General features: G+C 39.2%; 1 protein-coding gene across 2 annotated transcripts in view; it reads right to left on the bottom strand.

The window, feature by feature from the left end:
- Positions 1-268: 268 nt before the first annotated feature.
- CLMN (calmin) overlaps positions 269-19,499 on the bottom strand; it is a 68,371-nt gene continuing 49,140 nt past the window's right edge. The window contains exons 2-13 of one of the 2 annotated variants that reach the window (XM_088166184.1): positions 19,296-19,357; positions 16,677-16,772; positions 15,120-15,203; positions 12,460-12,552; positions 11,017-11,204; positions 9,049-9,242; positions 8,000-8,082; positions 5,520-6,830; positions 4,309-4,487; positions 3,019-3,079; positions 1,935-1,996; positions 269-454 (exon numbers count right to left, since the gene is read on the bottom strand). In XM_088166184.1, the coding sequence (XP_088022310.1) occupies positions 301-454; positions 1,935-1,996; positions 3,019-3,079; positions 4,309-4,487; positions 5,520-6,830; positions 8,000-8,082; positions 9,049-9,242; positions 11,017-11,204; positions 12,460-12,552; positions 15,120-15,203; positions 16,677-16,772; positions 19,296-19,357 (2,567 nt within the window). In that variant the 3' untranslated portion in view covers positions 269-300. Of the gene's footprint in view, positions 455-1,934; positions 1,997-3,018; positions 3,083-4,308; positions 4,488-5,519; positions 6,831-7,999; positions 8,083-9,048; positions 9,243-11,016; positions 11,205-12,459; positions 12,553-15,119; positions 15,204-16,676; positions 16,773-19,295; positions 19,358-19,499 lie in introns of both variants that reach the window. The other variant, XM_088166183.1, reaches the window with a different exon arrangement.

A 19,499-nucleotide genomic window follows, 5' to 3' on the forward strand; every position in this document is an offset into this window, starting at 1 on the left:
GAATTGTTCATACCTCTACTGATAATTATCTGGTTTTATTTAGCATCTTATAAAGCAAGGCACAAATGTACAAAATCGCATCTACTAAATCAGATAATTTTTATATATATTTACATGATTACCATAATATAAAACGTGCTTTGACACTGTCATAGCACAACAGTAGCGGAATTGAGGACAACCTGATAATAAACACAAATACCAGGTCCTGGATTTCTGTTTGTGCTTCACCTGAAGAAACATATTCATATGCAGATACACAAAGCAATCCAGCCACCATCCCTTTATTTCTCACACAGATCAAACTTTGTTGCTAAGAAGCTGTGGAAGGAGTAAAAGGCAGTAAACCAGCACCCAGAAGAAAATTACAAAGTAGAATAGCTCTGGCTGCTCAAAAATCGTTATCTCATGAGTTGGTGCTGAAGTCTCACTTGCTTCCAAGTCGGTTTTCTTCCTGAAAACAGGAGAGAATTCAGTAAGAGGCAAGGAAAAGAAGAAACCTTCAGTGTTAATAATTACTGTGAAGATCAGAGGGTGGACTAAAAGACAGCAGTTAATGAACCTTTTCAGTCTAGTAAGTTGGAGGGCCCCAACTAGACTAGGAGGGGCACACTGGGTGTTAGCAGAGTGTTCCTTCCAGAGTCAACATATGGAAGAATCAATCTTCTGAGAACTCCAGATAAATTCTCAGGTAGTTTAAGTAAGTGCCATTGCAGCACAGCCCTTATATATCTCCTGATATAAGGAGATTTCCACCTGTCAAAAAGATACCCTTTTATTATCAGAACAGTAAACACAGCACTGGGCAACAAATCTCACACTTCCACTGGATCTGACTTTCCTCCAGTCATCTACTTTCAGAGCCTCTCATCTTAGGCACCAGAATATTAAATAGAAAAAGCCCAAGACCTCCAACCAAGAAACCATCTAGCAGCTGGAGGTTTGCAGGACAACTCCAAAATTTTAACTTTACAAATTTCCAGCTGTGGTTCATAAGGGCAAAGACTGATGGATTCTGCCAGCACCAATGAGCTCTCACAAAGACAAGGAAAGATTTTATTTTAAAAGGCACAAGATGGTACAATCATTTTCCAGTACTGTAAGAAGAACACTCCAGTAAACTGTTTTTAATCTACTTTTGGAGAAAAACGGTGTTTTTCTGCTTGGGGCCTCCTACTGGACATATACCTGAGTATTACACAAAATTCATTTAATATCAGCAAATTGTACAACTGGTACAACTGTAACAGCTATTTGTGTATTTTTTTTTAACAGAGAGCCATGCCAGTAGATCCTGATAATATTTTGTGTGCTTTCTGAATATAAATATAACAAACATTTTACCTAGAAGTTCTGAGAGGTACTATTCAGTATCAGCTAAGAGGCAAAACCTAAAGCAATCCTTGTTTCTTATAGATATTTAGACCCTAATACCAAAGGGATGCACACTCTGTGTTCATGACCCATCATTTTAAGTCTAAACTAAACACACATACAAATTATCAAAACTCATAAAAGCTCCAACAGAGGCCAGTCCTCCACTGAAGTAACTGACTTTCCCTGGCACTGATCTCACTAAACACTGTTTTGACAGTCTTCCAAACCTGGAAAGAGTGAGTCATTGCTGCCAGAGGGACATTTGAAGTTCTCCCACTCTTCTCTCAGCCTGACATACCCACAACGTGGGGAAAATGCTCAGAATCTTGCTTAGATAGCTGAATCTTTCAGGTCAAGAAAAAGCATTTCAGTCAAGGGACAGATTGAGCAATAGGGAAATTTTGTATCCTACACCTATGGGAAACATGGACTCTGAGCCATTACAGAAGACAGTTCCTACCATTATAATTAATTGACAGCTCCCTTTGTATCACTGCTAGTACTACCTAGGAGTTATGGCTTCCTTGCAAAAGTCAGTCTGAATAAGAAGCACTCACCCGATGATTAATGGATTTTCACCCATATCTGTCATCTTCTGCTCGTTTACACCATAGGTTTCCTTAAACAAACCAGGAATAGATTAGATAACAAAAATAAAATTCAGCATCTCACAGAGGTGGTAATTGTGTATTTTATGCAAATTGTATTTAATGTTTGCTCAAATAAAATGAAAGTGTGCTTATAAACACATTTTCCATTGCACATCCAGCACTGCAGTCTGGTGTACACACGGAAAAGGAAAAAAGTTGTGATATAAGGCTTTTCGCTTTCAACTGCTTTCATCAGCTGAATAAAACTCCCCTCATTCCTATGTATTTCTAGTAGCTCTGACAGCATTGCAAAACTAAAGCATCTGTGTGAAACCTCCCTTTCACTGAACACTGGTGGTAACATTTTTTTAAAAACTCCAAGATGGTAAAAATTTTATTTTTGTGTTGAAAAAAAGCCATATTCCTGTCCTTGTTCAGCATGTCCAGATTGCTGATGCTGGCCGTTCCTCCTGACTTTAAAAATAAAAATCCAGACTTCAGCTGTATCGTGTACTCTCAAGAAGCCAGTATGAATCACATCTGTCATTAGTTTCATATTACAACTAAAATTCTTTTAGGGTTAGCTGCTGCTACTGATAATATAATAACACTGCTACTGTGAGGAAAAGGGACAGAGCCCAATTTTTCAGAAAAAGTGCTCTTCAGGAGACATCCAGCATTTTTGCAGTGTTGAGACCAGGGCACCAACATCATACAGAGAATGCAAAAACGAAAAGAAACTGGGGCAGCAAACAAAAGCAGCTTCAAACAAGCAAAATATTGCAGCTATACAGGTATGATGAAGTAAGATTTAAAGTTACAACAGATTTAACTGTAGTATTAGGTACTCTTTTGTGAATTTGCTCAAGTTCATTAAAGTTTAGCATGTATTTAGGAGAGTTCAGTAAAACTTTGCAACTATGCCTGGTTTTAGCACTAAATTATTAGAAGTCACAAGACTTTCATACTGTCACAGGCCTTTTTACAGTGTGTGAACTTCTGGAGTTTAAGAGAACCAGAGAAACAGCAATAAATAAATGTCCACACTTACCTCCTCAGAAGCATTACGAGAAAACCTTTTTCGGAGATGAATGTTGGCATCACTGTCACTGCTTCTGGATGTAAAAGCAAAGTTTTTAAATTCATAAAGTTAAAAAGAGACACTGCAAATGGATGTGACAGGTTTAAGCTACACAAAACCACAAATATGCATTGTTGCATGTATTAGAGTATGGACTGGAATTTATCAGTAACATGATAAAAATGACTTTGGGAAAATGTGACCCACAATAAAAAATTCATATGCTCAAAAAGGACTCTTTTCTGAAAAATTGTATCTGAGAGCATTTTTGCACCTTTGACATCACTGACATTTAAGTTAGAGTATACCCAAGATTTGTGGCCATTCATATAAAAAAAATTGGACTGCAGGGAACAGAAAGCTTGAAGGGGACAATAGGCTTTTCTAAGAAAACTCAAATTCATTAGAGTTCTCCAGTGATAAGCATCAACAAATTACAGATCATGTCCTGCTCAAATAGATTACCTAAGAATAAATTAGAACATTAAAAAAAAAAAACAGAAGTAAATGGAGCAAAAACAGCTGAGTGTCTCTGTACTGGGCCTGGCTGGGCTGCAGTTAAATTTCCCTAGAGCAGTGAGCTGGGGCTGGGCAAGAGGCTTGGTGGGGACACAGCCAGGACAGCTGACCCAAACTGACCAAAGGGCAGTGACACACACACACACACACTTGTTCTTACATCTATCTTTTGAAGCAATCACTATACCCTGCTTCCCAGGAACTAGCAGGACACTGCCATGCTGATGGGAGGTAGAGAATAAATAAATTTTTTTTTGGTCTTCTTGTAATTTGCTTCCACACATGACCTTTGCCTTTTCATTAAAATGCCTTTACCTCGACCCATGAGTCATTCATCTTACTTTCTCTCCAACACCTCATTTACTTGTTCATAATCAGAAAAAACATCCAAAAAGTATCTACTGAAATCAATCGGTGTCATGCTTCCACAGTGTTACAATGCATATGGACTATTCCATCTACATTACAAAATACTGTCTCTGTTAAAAAAGCAGTTAGAAAAGTTATAACATTTCCATGTTCAAAATACACTGGGATTCCACTTGGGTTTTGTGTGGCAAAGTTTGTAGCACATTCAAATCAAGTCCCACTGAATCACTCGACATGTTTAAGAGAAACACAGGGAGAAGCCAATGAATCCCAATACTTCTTCTTAAAACAAGACTACAAAAAACATCCAATGGACAGGGCAATTTCGAAAGACCAGTTAGCTGTATTTATGACAAAATTAATGTGAAATACCTGGTAAATTCCTTGAATTCAGCATTTTCTTCCAGGTCATCTTGTGATAGAGTAGTAGAGGCAACTTCTAAGATCTGCAAATCTTCTTCAATCATATTTTTCTCTTCCTCCTCCCCATTACTATTTTCTTCTGGTGTCTTTATGGCTATTGGTAAATCCTCCAGATCTTCTACGATGGCCTGTTGAAATTACAAAATGTTTTGCTTTAGACAACAAGACCGATTCCCCACCCTTCCAAATATCCTAGTGGTGCAGCCTACTCTGACACTCAATTGCAGATAGTATGAGACTTCACTGAAGAGACTAAAAAAGCAATTAAATTTCTTGAAAATCTTTTTGGATACATGGAATCATCAGTTCAACATACATACATACATACATGCACACAGTAGGAAAGTCAGATCTTTCTATTAAGAAATGTCAAGACATGACATGGCTCTTTGAAGCAATCCACTAGACTTTTTAAAATCTACCCCCAATTAACTTGCTGTCCTTCAAGTTAACAGCAAACTGACTTCATTACTGTTGTTAAGAGTCAGGACCAAAACATGTTCAAGCAATGTGTCTAAACAACATGTAGAGCAGCATTAAATGGACACTCATTCCTGAAAAACGCTGTCAAAAATTACTGTGCTGGAAAACATGGAAGGCACTTCAAAACTAGTGTCTGCAAGAAGAGATGCAGGAGCAAACTGCCTAAACCAAATACCACCAAAGTACCCACTTCCTTCTCCTCCTCCAGTGCAGACAAGCCTTCATTTTACCCATGTAATATATCCTACTCAAATTGTTTTTCTAAGGTTTTGTAGGCAAACTGTTCATCTGTTATACCTAAGGATTATACACCATCCTCTAACTATTTTAAAACACAATAAAAATTCACTTTTTTTCAGTACTTTTAGATAATCTTTTATGCTTAGGATTTTAGAGATTACAGAAGCTTCAAATTATTTTAAAACATAACATAAATTAACATTTTTGCGGTGCCATTAGTATAAGGACTTATTTTCTATTTTAATGTTAGATCTTCTCAGAGATCTGCAATTTCATTCATTCCAGTAGGGGGCTGTGGCAAACAGTGTAATGGAACAGGAAATCAAGTACATTTTAAGTATTTCTCCCAAACATTGCAAAATGAAAGCAAATGAAAACCACTGGGATCTGATGCTATGCCCACATATATACGCAAAGAAATGCTGGTAATAAAATACCTCAGGATGTTGTTGAATAGTGGAATCTTCATGGTTGGTGGCCTTACTGCCATTTTCTTCTGTTTCTAACTCTTCTACTATTAATGGCACTTCTTTTTCATCTGAAGAATTCACGTGACTGCTTGTTTTTGTAGTTTCCTCCTCACTGTTCTCAGTATCTGTTTCTGATGGAGAGGTACCTAGCTTATTTTCCAAGTCTGGCTCTGGAGCATCTTCCTTGTGCTCCTGTTCTGTTAAGTTCTTGTCATGTAAAACATCTGTTACTGTTTCAGAAGCTTTTTCATTTCCTGTATCATAAGCATCGATACAAGGCTCGAGGTAAGCGTTCAGAACTGCTGATATGGGAACATTATAATGTGGATAATAAAAGAGATCATGGGGTATCACGGATACTTTCGAAGAACTGGGTAGCACTTCAGCTGCAGACTCAACTTCATCACAGCTGTCCAGGTCCTCTGGAGTTTTAGGTACATCTGAGAGAGAGTCATCAGATGTTTCATGCTGTGTAGATAGTTCTTGGCTTTCGAGATTAGAACCATTCGGTGAGCAAGGGTTTGTTTCTATTGTCTCAAGGCCAGGTGATTCCTTTGTATGTTCATCTTGTGGAAGTGTCTGTATTTCCTCATTTAGAAGGTGCAGAATGTACTTTTGTGTATCTTCTTGTTTTGATGTATCTTCTGGTAAAATAATTGAAGGCTGGGGTTTGATCTCTTCGACTTTATTAACAGAATCATCTGTAAGTATACCTGAAGTCCAGGATAATGGACTCAAAGAAGAAGTATTGGCTGAAAGGCTCTTGGTTTCATTGTCATATTCAGTAGGAGTTTCTTTAGTTAATTCTTCAGAGTATTCTTCAAAAGAGTCAAGAGAATTTTTCTGATTTGCCAGAACAGCTGGAGAAAGGTCATCATTCTGTTTCAGTGGATCATCAGAGATGCTCACTTCACTTAGCATGAATTTATCATTTAGAACCTCCCAAGAGGAATTGGATTCAAAACTGACAGGTCCTGTAATTTTTAGTGAGGTAGGCCTTTGAGGCTCCTCTTCAGACATTCCCTGTAAATCGTCTAGCACTTGATTCAGTTTCCCATTACAATTTTCAGAAGTGGTTTCTGATGAGATTGTCTCAGGGATATCATGAATATGGACCTTTGGAGGAGCTGGATGACTCCTTTCATGATTAACAGTATACATGCTTTCTTCACTTTCACTTAAAATCAAGATTTTGCCTTCCTTTTCTGACGGTGTGTCTTTGATGTGGACATAAGTGGATTCAATTGGAAGCTCCTTGTCAGGATCTGTAAAGTCTTCCTGTAAGTGATGATATAGCATTAGAAGATAAATCCTAGCTCAGATACCATTTTACATTTCCCAAACACGATGGAAAGAATAAATACTTAGTCTTTCAGTCGATTACCTTATGAATGGCCAATTAATGACTCACTTATTTTGAAAGTAGGAAAACTAATTTGGCAAGTCAAGTGCCTTGAACAAAGCTCAGCATCAAGGCAGCTGAACAGGAAGATCAGAATGCAGACAAGCCTACTTCTCAATTGTTAATGTATTTATCTCTCTCTGCTGCACCTGTGGAGACAACTGACTTGGCTTTTTGACACAATCCCAAACCCTGGGAATAACATAAATCTAACAACTCCAATAAAAAGAGAAATATATTGATATACCAGATTATTTCCTTCCAACACACTCTATTAAAAGAAGTTTTTTACTTTGTCCATTAAGATGCCAACAAGGCTTAATGTCAACCAATCTTATTGCTCATCTAATCTAATAATAATAATTAGATTATTATAATAATTTTAATTCCAATGACTTTAATAATGCCCATCAATTTTATCAACTACAAAATATATCCCAACTGTAACTTTTAGTCAAGAAACAAGAGAAAATGCCTGTTTCTCCAAAAGGCCTTTGCCAGTTCTTTTCCCTGTCAGCCCTTGTTTAATCCTCAACTCTTTATTTTAGCATTAAAATCCTGGTCATTTAAACTGTAGTTTACTTCATGCTTGTAATGAGTGCTTTTTACTGTTGTATTGACAAAATTCAGCTTTTGGTATCTTGTGTCTCATACCTGCTAAATTCAGACTGATCATGGCCCTCAAACTTGAGAAGATAGAAGTAAAAATTGAATTCAAAGTCAAATGAGTCATTATAGATAAAGGAATAAATTTCAGCCTTATTTAAAACCAATATAGCAAAGCAATAGAGTCCTATGAAACCAGTTCTAACGTTTGAAAGTTACAATTGGATGTAAATGTAAAAAAGCACAATTCTGCCTAAGGCATTTTAGTAATCAGCAATGAAAGCCTATTTCACCAGATGTAACAAAAATGTGAAAAATTAAATCCAGGTTTGTTGTTTATTTTAAATAGCTTAGAAAGAAACCTAGAAAATAAATCTGACTTTATTTCATACACCAAGGCAAATTAAAGAAATGACATGACATAGGAGTAAACACATACCCCTTCCAGCTCTGGGAAGTGCTCCAGAAATTGTGCCACATATGTCACAATTGACTGTTCATCGGGTGACTCCACCATGATATCTGTGGAGACAGACGTGAGGGGCTTGAGCACACACAGCTTTGAAATGCTTTTGCAGAGGAACAGATTGTCAGACATTTATCCTGCCATTATGGTCACAGAAATAACAGCTACAAACACTTCTCTTTTTTTCTGAGAGATAAGAGAGATGCTCTTCACTGCTGATGGCACTTGACAGAGTTTGCAACATGCTATTCACATTCATTTTTTCCTATTTCCAAATCATACTGAACCCCGATCAGGGTTCCCTTTTCATTCACTTTTATACTGCCATTTATGCTGTTGTCACCAGACAGTTGACAGTTGTTGAGTGACAATAAAGAGGTTTATTTTTAGCAGGATGGTCTAGTCTTCTAACAGGCAACAAAAGTGCAATTATGCTTTCAATCATGACACCAAGGCCTAGCACTGGTCTAGTAGAGCTCAGTAAAAAGAACAACAAGAAATCCACTTATAAATATTTCATATACGCATACACACTTAGGTTTACATGTATAAATGCTTGTGTGCATATATGCACTGTAAAGGCAAAACTGGGAGATGCAGATGCATTTGAATGGGTACCTCTCAATTTGCCTGGTATGGCAGCCTTGCACAGTTCATCCTGGAGGGACATTTAGTCTCTGCAGCCTAGGTCTTACAGAGCAGTGGTAATGCATTGAGACACCATTCAGCACAACAACTGATGCCCTCTAAGGATGCAGATGTCACAAAGCATCTAAGCATGAACCAGGACCAGCGTACATAGCTAAAACCATAGTAAGATCTTTGACCTCAACGAGCTTACAAATATGACTGGAAGCATACAATTACAAGCCACTGACCATTTTTATTTTTCTTATCAAAAAGCTCAGCACACTGATCCTATCAGCAGCCTAATCACTGGGAGGTTTTTGGTATGTATCACAACGCAATATTCATGAATTCACTGTGGTCTGAGCGTTACCCAACAAAGCTGATGTGTTTACCTTCTGGTTCGAGGAGCCGAGGGACACCCAGTTTATTCTGTGCTATGCTGAAAGCATCCTCCAGGTTTTCTCGTGCTGATTTCTCCAGTGCATGCTTCATGTCTACCAACGTACAATCTATGGCTTTTATGACAGCTAAGAAAGCAAGGCCACTCCTCCAGCTACTTGTGAAGTCCTGGACTGCAACGCCATACCTAAATAGAATTACATACATTTTACATGGGTGGTTTGTTACAAAATCCAAAGGAAAGGCATCATCATTTTCAGACTTAAAACGTCAAGTTGCTGAGTAGCACTTGTCACATTTCAGGTATTTTTGGATTTCAAAATCTAGAAATACATTTAGAAAACATGGGTTCACAAACCAAATTGGTGTGGCTAACAGCTAACACCAACCTGCTTGTAGGAAGTAGTTAGTAAAAACAAAGCCCTTAAGAATTCAGCAACCACATTTAGCATTCACAAAACCAAATGTCTCTGTGATTCCTGTTTCTGTTGCTCTCCAGCATTTTAATGCCATAGCTTGGGAAAACTTCCAAGATTTAAATATTTAAACACATAAGCATAAATGATTCACATTCTTGTGTACTTGGCCTTCTATAGCAGAAAATCTGCCAAATGAAAATGGTGTCAGCATATGCACAAACCACAAGAGTGTTAGATGCCCAAAGTTTTGGAGGAAAAACAGCCATCAAACTTGCAATGGAAGACAGCCCCAGAATAGAAAATTCTGCACAGATTATGGGATAACAGGATTTAAATGATGCTATTATGTTTTAAATACTGCAGTTGGAAGAACAATTTTCTCTTATTAGATTTTTTCAATTTGCACTCTTTGACTGGGCTGAAAAGTCTGGGGCCTTTACTTCTCAAGTCCTCACTTTCTTTATACCACCTATTAATGGTGACATCAGCATTATTTTGGACTATAACTGTACTTGCTCTATGGTCTGCAATGGCAGCAGTGAACTACAGATCTCAATGGGACAAGTTCATCTGCTCTACAAGCACCCTTAGGTTCACTGGAGATAACCAAGGGATGATGCAGTCACAGGACTGAGTATTCAAGATGTAAATTTTTGTCTTCAACACTAGATACAGAAAATTTGTGTTCAAAGGCAAGATATAAATCCAGAGACAAAATGCCAAATATTCAGCTAAACCAACCTGCAAATATTCAGGTAAACCAACTTTGACACATGCCCTCTTTAAAACTCTCTGCCAGTCACGACTTCAAATAATAATAATAATACATGTAAAATACACTCCAAGCATTTGCAAGTGCATGAGACATCTTACACTACAGTTTTTTAACCTGACAGTAACTCTGCCAAGATAAAGCATTACTGCACAAAATGCTTTAGTGAAAGAACCGCTTTTTTAATTAAAGAGGAGAGAGATGTCTTATGCAGTGGAAATGCACTCAGATGTACACGTTCAAGAGAAGTTACTTAAGCTTCACCCCCTTCCCCTCTTCAATTCTGAGGAAAGAGGGACTCTAGTAGGGGCTCTGTCCTTCAAGGCACTCTGCAGCACAAAGAGAAGCTTCCTCTGGGCTACTTCTTATTTTAAAAGGCTGCTGATAAAGTCTTTCATACATTTATTTTCTCAGTTCACCCCTGGTTATACCCAACTTTTAATCAGCAAAAGATGACAAATAGACTGCATGAAAGCCAGCATCTGGAGAGTAGAGAATGATCCCGTTTTAAACAGCACCAAGCAGGTTAGTGCAAGTTAACATTTAACATTCAAACCATGGAGCCAGCAGCAGCCTGCAAGGTCAGACAGCTGCTGTAAACACATGGCCATAGTGAAACACCCCTCTGCAGAGACCCTGTGCTCCCAAACTGCAAAAGCAGAAGCCACAGCACGTGGTAACACACCCATGGGACAGGACAGAGAGGAGAGACTCAGTTTCAAAGGGGCAGGTGGCAAGACACTGTTTTGTTCAAGGGTTTGTTAGCTTACTTTCTGGTTTTCCTTTGAACCCAGATAAGAAGGGCCCTGATGGCTTTCCGCTGATCCTTCACTGTAATGGACATGTTTCTCTCCACGCTGGGAGTGCTGGGGGATGTGTCTGATTCTGGACCACTGGGCCCAGAGGACAGGCTGGAGGAGGAGGAGTTCCTGTTGAGGTTGCCTGTAAGCTCCTTAATCTGTAATAAAAGGTGAAATACACAGTGTTCTGCTTTATCACTGACTGCATCGTGTCCTTGTTTGCATGCAAACTTTAAAGAGATCAGTGCCATAACTGAATTTTAAGTGATAATTATAAACCTGTTCATTTTAACTCTCAACTTGTATTTCACAAGCATGACAACCAGCAGCAGCCTGGGCAACAGAAAGGGCAAGCTACCAGTTCAGGCCAAACTGCACAAATTAAACAAAAAGCAGAGAAACATGTCCTTGAAAGAAAAGTTAGTTTAACTGAGATTGTTCTCTTCACAGGAATTGCTTGAGTGAAATATTTTTTGTCAAGAAATGGTGATCTGCAGCAGCACTCCTGTCCTTGATCAGCACTGACATTTGAAACTCTGCTGCTTTTGGGTCCCCTGTGCCCTCTGCTGCCAGGGTAACAGGTTCTGGTCACACCATCTTTGCCTGTGAGCCTGCCTGGCCAAACTGGTTCTGTGCAGCACTGTTCAGCCTGAGGACCTCAGCCAGGGAGAGAAGCCCCAGTGCAACTTTGAGATAATTTTTCTTAACCTTATAACCATTTTTTAAATCAGAACAAGAGTATGAAAGGGCCTCACAGTCTTACAAGAGTTGCAGAACCCTCCCTCCATCTCTCTCTGTCCATTACAATTTGGGATTGTCTAGAAGGTAATTTTCAAACTATGTGTAGGTTAGGGAGCAGTTTTAATCTAAGCCTGTGGATAAATCAATTTTCAGGCTCAAATATGTGTTATCAGTTCCAGGTCCTTTGAGATCTTTCATATGACCATGTATATCAGTTGCAAATTTTTGTCATGTTGAGTAAGTCTCCAGAGAACAGTGATGCTAAATGGAATTTCCCACCACATTGGACCAAATCCAGTAAAGGTTATTGAAAATAAACTATGACCTGGAACCATACCCAGGACATTGGTTCAGATCCAGGGAATGTGGAACAGAATCCTGAGAAGGCACAGGAAAGAAGGGAAAGTAGTAATTTGAAGCTCTATTTCAGGTCCAAGTTAAATGAGGGCTTAAATTGTCTCCAATTTACATCAAAATAGGTCCAATGAAGTAAAATGAAAGCAGCTGCAAGTATAAAATTAGTGTACATTAGGAGGGGAAAAGCCCAGGTTTAGCATGATTAATTATGTTCTTTAGGATTAAAAATCAATTTAAAAATCAGTATTCAGCTGGAATAGATGGATATCATGAAGACTGATTACTTATGGTTAAAGTATATTCAAATTTTATTACCTGAAAAAACAAGATTATATTCCATATTAGTCCAAGTACCAGAGAGGAATTTCCATCTGCTATTTCTGCTGCATCAATGCTAACAAGCTTTACCTGTAGAAGAGATCATAAATTCAGAGCCAAACTCAAAGTAGCAAGGTTTACACAAAAAATGCACTGAGACTACTCAATATGTCCATACCACTGTTGCCACTGACAGGCCAGCAAAAATGCAATACTGCAATTTTGTATTAATGAAAATGTCTCTGGTCACAATCACCCTTCTCCTGGAACTCCCATCTGAAACCCCCAGCATAGTCTGGAGAACAGAAGTGAACTCAGTTCTGCATTTTTAGGACTACAAATGTGTTTCCTCCATAGAAAAATGGAAGAAGATGGGGCCATCTCCAGTCGACCCCACTCATAAAAAGTAGAGAGTAATTTCTGACACAAAAATCTGGTAAGATCTGCTTGCTTCTTCTTTTCGATGCATTTTTCTATGCATCTTTTTTTCTATGCATCTCCTTTCTCCTTCCTTATCCCACCTTACACAGCTTGTCACAGAGTTCTGATTAAATCAGTTAACAACGGATAGGGTTGCCTAATCCAAGCAAACTCTTGACTTTCCCACACTGAGTTTTCTTCCAGCTGATAACACCAAGATGTTATTCTCCTAGACAACTGAGACTCGGTTTTGGCAAAGGTTATGGAGAAGGGAGGAAACAAGGAAGCTGTCAGTACTGCACATGGCACCCAGACCGAGTTAAAGCCCAGCAGCCCATTTATTTATCAGGGAGAAGTCCCGGACACGGTGAATCACTCAGCAGGCTCTACCCTGCTGCCTCAGTTCCACAGGAGCACACTCTGTCAGGTTCCACCCACTGTGGTTTAATATGTAACCCTGAAGCTCCTGGCAGCCAAGGCATTTTGCCAATACTTTCATCACCACCCTTCACTAACCAGATTGGTTAAGCTGAAAAAAAAGAAAGCAAAACAACTTTTTATTTAGTATTTTCAGTCTTAGCAAGAGGACACCTCTAGTTGTCAGATTTCAAGGATCCCATTTCTTGCTAGCTCCAAGGTGTTTGGCACGGGAAAACCTTTAAGACATAGCACAGTGGAATAGCAGTTTCTCCAAAATGGAGAGCAAGTCGCATTTATCATTGCACTGCTCAGTGTTAACTCTGTCCTCTTACTGCTGCTTATGTTTGTCACCCAGCCCAGCAGAGATACTCAGCTAGAAGATATTGACTGCTTACTCTTAAGGGAACAGGAAATCCATAGGAAAGTAGTTTTTAGCACTACTAATTAAAAAGCCACCTGCATTCAAGGTTCCTCCTTCCTGGCCTTGCTGACTGAGGACCTAGTGACGTCCTGGAAACCAGATATGCTTCAGCTGCAGCTCTGCCAAGTGCTGGTATCAACAGAGAGAAATAACCTCATCTGCCAGTGGGCCTTAGCTGGATTTGGGTAAAAAGCATCAACTGGGAAACTGTTAAGAAATATGTGAATATGTAAAATATTTCTTAGCAGTTCTACAGCAGGAGGTGTAGATGTACACATTTAGGGCAAGATCAGCCCCTACTGATGGAATTTCCATAGGGAGGCTGGAACACCTGGCAGTTACTGGATAACTTCTTGACCTTTCACATCCTCTCCTGGGAAAAAAGGCAAAGGATGTTAAACCTCCCACATCTACAAAGCCATAAGACATGTGCTAAGACCTCACATCATGCTCATCCCTACACTGGGGTTTGCAGAAACTCTCCTGCATGACAAGCATTGCTGCTGGAGCAGGAGCTAAGCTCAGTGCAGGGAAGCAGCAAAGTGACACCAGGTGCTGTTGGAGCACCCCATACAAAGAAGGGTTTTGCACACACTGATCCCTCCTCACCCATAGAGTTTAACCTTACTGGAGTAATTTACAGGAATAATTTACAGGAAATAGCCCAATATCTGTTTTCTCTTTCTGGAAGATCTCGGTATACCATGGATATGAATTGTTACATGGCTGGGGCTTCTCTTGAGCCCATTACTCTCAACAACACACAGGACTTTGGAATAAACCCATCACAGGAGAAATAAAAAAATGAATCAATCATTTCCAGCTACAGGGTCTGATCACACTTGGTCACTTAAAACTGTAGGAAGTGATGCTGTGGTAGTACAACACTGACTATGAAGGAAGTTATATCCCTGTAAGGCTTTGATTCCTGGAATGATGCATTTATATCATGTTCCCAGATTTCACTTTCTCTTGCTTTTGACTCATGATTAGCTGCTGCAGCAATCAGTTTACCAGATAAATACATGATTTCTAATAGTAAAAGTATTTCTGAGAAAAAAAGTCATCTACCATCAGTGCAACTGAGGTAATGCCACTATGACCCAGATCATAAAAATTACTTGCATTTCTTTTTATTTTCTTTTAATATTGGGTTCCCAATCCTTTAATCCCTTTGAACTTTACCATATAAAATGAGCAAATAATCCTTGCTTTAGACTCTGTAGGTGTTCTTGTGCATTTTCATGTGGCTTTTCAGCCTTGCTGCTAAGGTAAGTCACAGCCTCTTGAGCAGTACATTCCTCTTGCATTCATGCAGCACATTAGATTAGCAATAATTACAATTTGCAGCATACATCAAGAGAAAATATTAAGACTAGTCTTTGAAAATACTCACGTTACTGTCCTCCAAGAACTTAAGTGCTTTGGCTATGTTGTTCAAACGAAAAATGCGATGGGTTGAAGATTTGTATTCATGCATCTAGAAAAAAATGTTTTTAAAACTGGTGGAATCATTCACCACATCATACAAAGCTTAAAACACTACAAGCACTGAAGCAAAATAAAGCTAAGGAAATCTATCTATGAAAAATTATTGCCATCTTTTGTGAGCAGTAAAATGCTTCAACTGCACGATTGTAGCAAAATAGGGTTAGCAACCAGCTTTCCTGCTCTCCAGATGTTATCACTCTCTTGGACCTGCCACATTGATTATTTATGTAATCACTCCCCAACCGTGTTCAGTCACAGGATCAGATTTGCCTGAAAATTCATAATAACAGATTTTCTTTTGCCTTGAATTAAATGACATTATCCTAATTAGGAAGCATGAGCAATTTTAATAGCAGGCACAGGCAGGTGGGAGGCAAAAATCTTCACTTTGGCAGAAAGGGGAGATTTTGCATGCCTGTCTCCCTGCAATTCCACTTTGGTACACTGTTTTTATCCCATGTGTGCAGCAACAGCTAACAAGAAATTCAGCCAGCTGACCTTACCCCCTTCTCTCAGCTCCTCCCTGACCTCCCAGAGCATAGCCTAGGGTTTACCATGATGTATCTCCCCCTTAAATTCATTTCAAGCCTGGCCCTCAATGCAATCTGTGTGAATGCACATAGAGACACTGCTCCCTCTGCTGCAGCTCTGCCAACCTTCAAGAATATGAAAAAAGACTCTTGACTCTGAATGTGTGAGCACATATTCAGGGGCCAGTCCTGCTGCAGGGTTTGCAGGTGGTCAGTCACTACAGAGCATCACCAGGTGCATCTGCAGTGATGAGACAGCTGCTCTTCTTATTCAAGTGTGATAGCCACACACAGGAGAGTTCTGATGACAAGATTGATGGAGAAAGAAAACATTAAAGTCAACTGGGCATTTATATTTGCATTGGGTGTTCCATTTCTAGTATGTGTAACTTTACACAGCTCTTACAAAGAAAGGAGGAGAGAAGTTTCTGATTAGTAAAGCTTTGCCCTGCTGATTTAGGCTGTATTAGTAAGACTAATAAAACCTGAGCCAGGATACCAGAATGAAACTTAGACCTACAGCAGGCATCAGAAGACCTACTGAGTGTCATAATGATCTTAGACATTAAAGGGATCTTAGGGATTAAAAAAATGATATAGCAAATATGTGTTTTCTTGGTAATGTGACTTGGGTAATCTCCAAACGGAATGTGTGAGCATTGGAGTATTAAAGCCTTAAAACCCCTGAGGGGTAGGAACATTAACACTGATCACACACCATTTACACCTCATTGTTATATTTCCTTGAAATCTACATTATAGCTCAGGACACCCACCTGTAGCATAAGGAAATTACAACAAAGTTGCCGAAATTCTTACTACATTACTCAAGACATGGGCCCAAATTCACTCTTATTCCTTGGATGTCCAGGTGCTCTTGCTTGTACATACCAATCTCCTAGGTATGGAGGTTTCTCCCTCTCTGTACATACCAGCTTTTGTCCTGACAGGACTTCCAGGAGCGCCATCAAGATTTTGCCATCTTGTATGTCAATAAACAAGTCTTTCACTTTCAAAGGAGGCTTGCACTGTGAAGAAAAGAAACCAGGTAGTTTTTAAAGCACTGCTTTTTGATAAATCATTATGACTTCAGAAAGGTGGAAGGAGAATTTTACAAGACAGAGATACAAAAAGTAAATCATAGCCTGCAGTAAGAAAGAGCTGATGGTTCTTCACATCGACGGCAGTTCTGTCCTATAAATGTTGGAGCTAAGACTGAAATCAGACAAGGACTAATTCCAGATTTCCCATAACAGAATCTAACCCTAAAAACTCTGCCTAAGAAATAACCACCCAGGGCTTGGGTGCTGATCCTTCAGACAAAGATCTGTCCAGCAGATGCAAATACCACTTTGTGCAGAAATAAGCCCATGATCCAGCCAGCCACAATGTCCCTTCTCACATGAGAGACTGCTGGTGGTGCTATTCTGTCTCCCAGCATTTTCTAAGTACTTTAAAAAGCAATTTCTTGTACTGTGTCTCTCTTCTCAGCAAACTCCTCCAAAGGGAACCATCTCCTCACTTCACTGCAGTGTTGGTAGATGTGTGCACTTCAAGGCACACAGCCAAGTCAGCTCAGCCCTTAGGGGTAGTCCCAGCTGCAGCAATTACACTCTGCTCCGGTGTCACTTACTCACGTGTCCCTAAAGAGCCCAATCTTTTCATCTTTGGTTGGGCAATGAATTTCTATTTCGATTCAGCACTGCTTCTTGGCAAACCAGGACCACACATTTTCCTTACTGGTCTTTAATCTAGCCAAGAGACTAAACAATGCTCCGTGAAAGAAAGCAAAGTATCTTTCATTTCAAAATTAAATAACTTATCTGAAAGACTAAAACCCAAACACTTTCTATTCTTTCAGTACTTAAAGCAAGAATAAACAGAAGTTCAGACTACTCCCAATTATCCCATGAACAGCAGAGCCAGATCCTCTCAAGAGATGACCCAAGTGGGATCACACCAAAAGTTTCCTGAAGAAGCACAAGAAGACTTCATTGCTGCTTCTGAACAAAAGAAGCCACTCTGCAAGAAGTACTTCTTTGAGGATAAAGGCAGAAGACACCTTTCTCAGTGAGTGTCCTCAGGGAATCACCTATAATTAGAGATAGCTTTGGTGAAGCTCACTGTTTACATGGTTTATTACAATGTTATTATGCCACTTCCAGGAAAAACATTAATAAAGCAGAAGGCTTTCACCCTTTCTCCAGAAAAGCATTTTTGTTTGTTGAATCAGAGAGGAAAAAAAATTTGTATGCACTCCAGAGAAAGCTGACCTGCCCACAAACGTTCTAAGACTTCATATGCCTGCCACAGGAGAATTAACAGCACCCTACAGTCTTTTTCATTATATAATTTCCTCTGTAAATCAAAGACCTTCTTTGCAGTCACATATTTGACAATCCTTTCTGACAAGTTCCAAAACTGCGGTTAGTTTAAAGTCCTAGAGCCTGATTCACAAAGGCATCACGTAACACTGTCTTCGTTCTGAGAGCCTTTGGGAGCAATTGCTAGTCAAAACATTTCCAGCAAGCCTTATTTTGATTTTCCAGTGAGATTTAAGAGGATCCCTTTATGCCTTCAAAAACACTCACTGCAGAGTAGTGGACTTAAGCAAGTATATATGTGAAGTCTTTCTTCTAAAACCCCTTTAGTGTGTCTGAAGTGCAATCACTTCTCAAGAACTACTAAACTTCAGCCCCAACCTAGTCCCAGTCTGTATTTTTTTAAATTTAGCCACACATACTAAAGCATTGTGAAGCTCAATCACCAGTCTGAGTTAGGGCTCTGTCTAGATCAGGAACCTGGTCTCATTCCTTGATCCTGCACCAAGCTTTGCTGCTGTCTCAGTAATATTAGGACTTTTTTTTTTCTCTTTTCAACCTCAACAGCAAAAAAACCCACATTCTCTGCATGACAGACTACTCAGGAGAGGTAGTACCTATCTACTATCAATAAGAATAGTAAATTAGATTTAACAGCCATATTATGGTGTCATTAAGAAACAATTAGAACTTAAAGACATGACGTCCAAACATTAGCTCTCTGATGTAAGTGGAAATGAAGATCCCATCATATTGCCCCCCATAACATGATTGACAAGGAATTATTTACTATTTTCCATCTTCAGATCTGGGATGAAGACAAGTTCTGAAGAACAGCTGTCTTTAGCCATGATTGCTCAGATGTTCAAACTTCCAGTTCAGGGAAGAACACAGACACCATCACCTCAGAGCCTCAACCATATTTGATTTTATGTGGGTGCATTCTATGGGAAAATTCTTCCCTCGTGGTAACAGGCAATGGCTTTAAAGATTTAAATGTACCTGAGATGATGAATACCAGTCAAGCATTCATTCATTCATTGTGCCTAGAAATGAAGTTTAATTAATCCAGAAACAGGCTTTGACCTTCCACTTACTCTCCACCAAACATCCCTATAAGCACAGATGTCAGCTTTGCTTCCAAAGTTTAACTACTTAAGAGGAGTTAACTGCAATCTGTCTATGGCTATGTCCTTGTATCCCAATATCAAGGCAGTTTGTCAGTCTTACCTTTCCCAAATGCAGGTTTATCCATCTGGTAAAGGTCCTCTTCTGTACATTTTCGCGTTCGACTAGAAACACCAGAAACAAAAAACAGCACTTAACTTTCCAGAAGAGGGAAAAGTGGTAGTAAATTTCAGAAACTGATACACAAAAGAGTTAGAATTCACGAGAACTAGGTGAATAAAACAAACATATTCAAAATCAGGAGCT

The sequence above is a fragment of the Sturnus vulgaris genome, chromosome 6 (assembly GCF_052056855.1).
Source record: "Sturnus vulgaris isolate bStuVul1 chromosome 6, bStuVul1.hap1, whole genome shotgun sequence".
Taxonomy (NCBI): Eukaryota; Metazoa; Chordata; class Aves; order Passeriformes; family Sturnidae; genus Sturnus; species Sturnus vulgaris.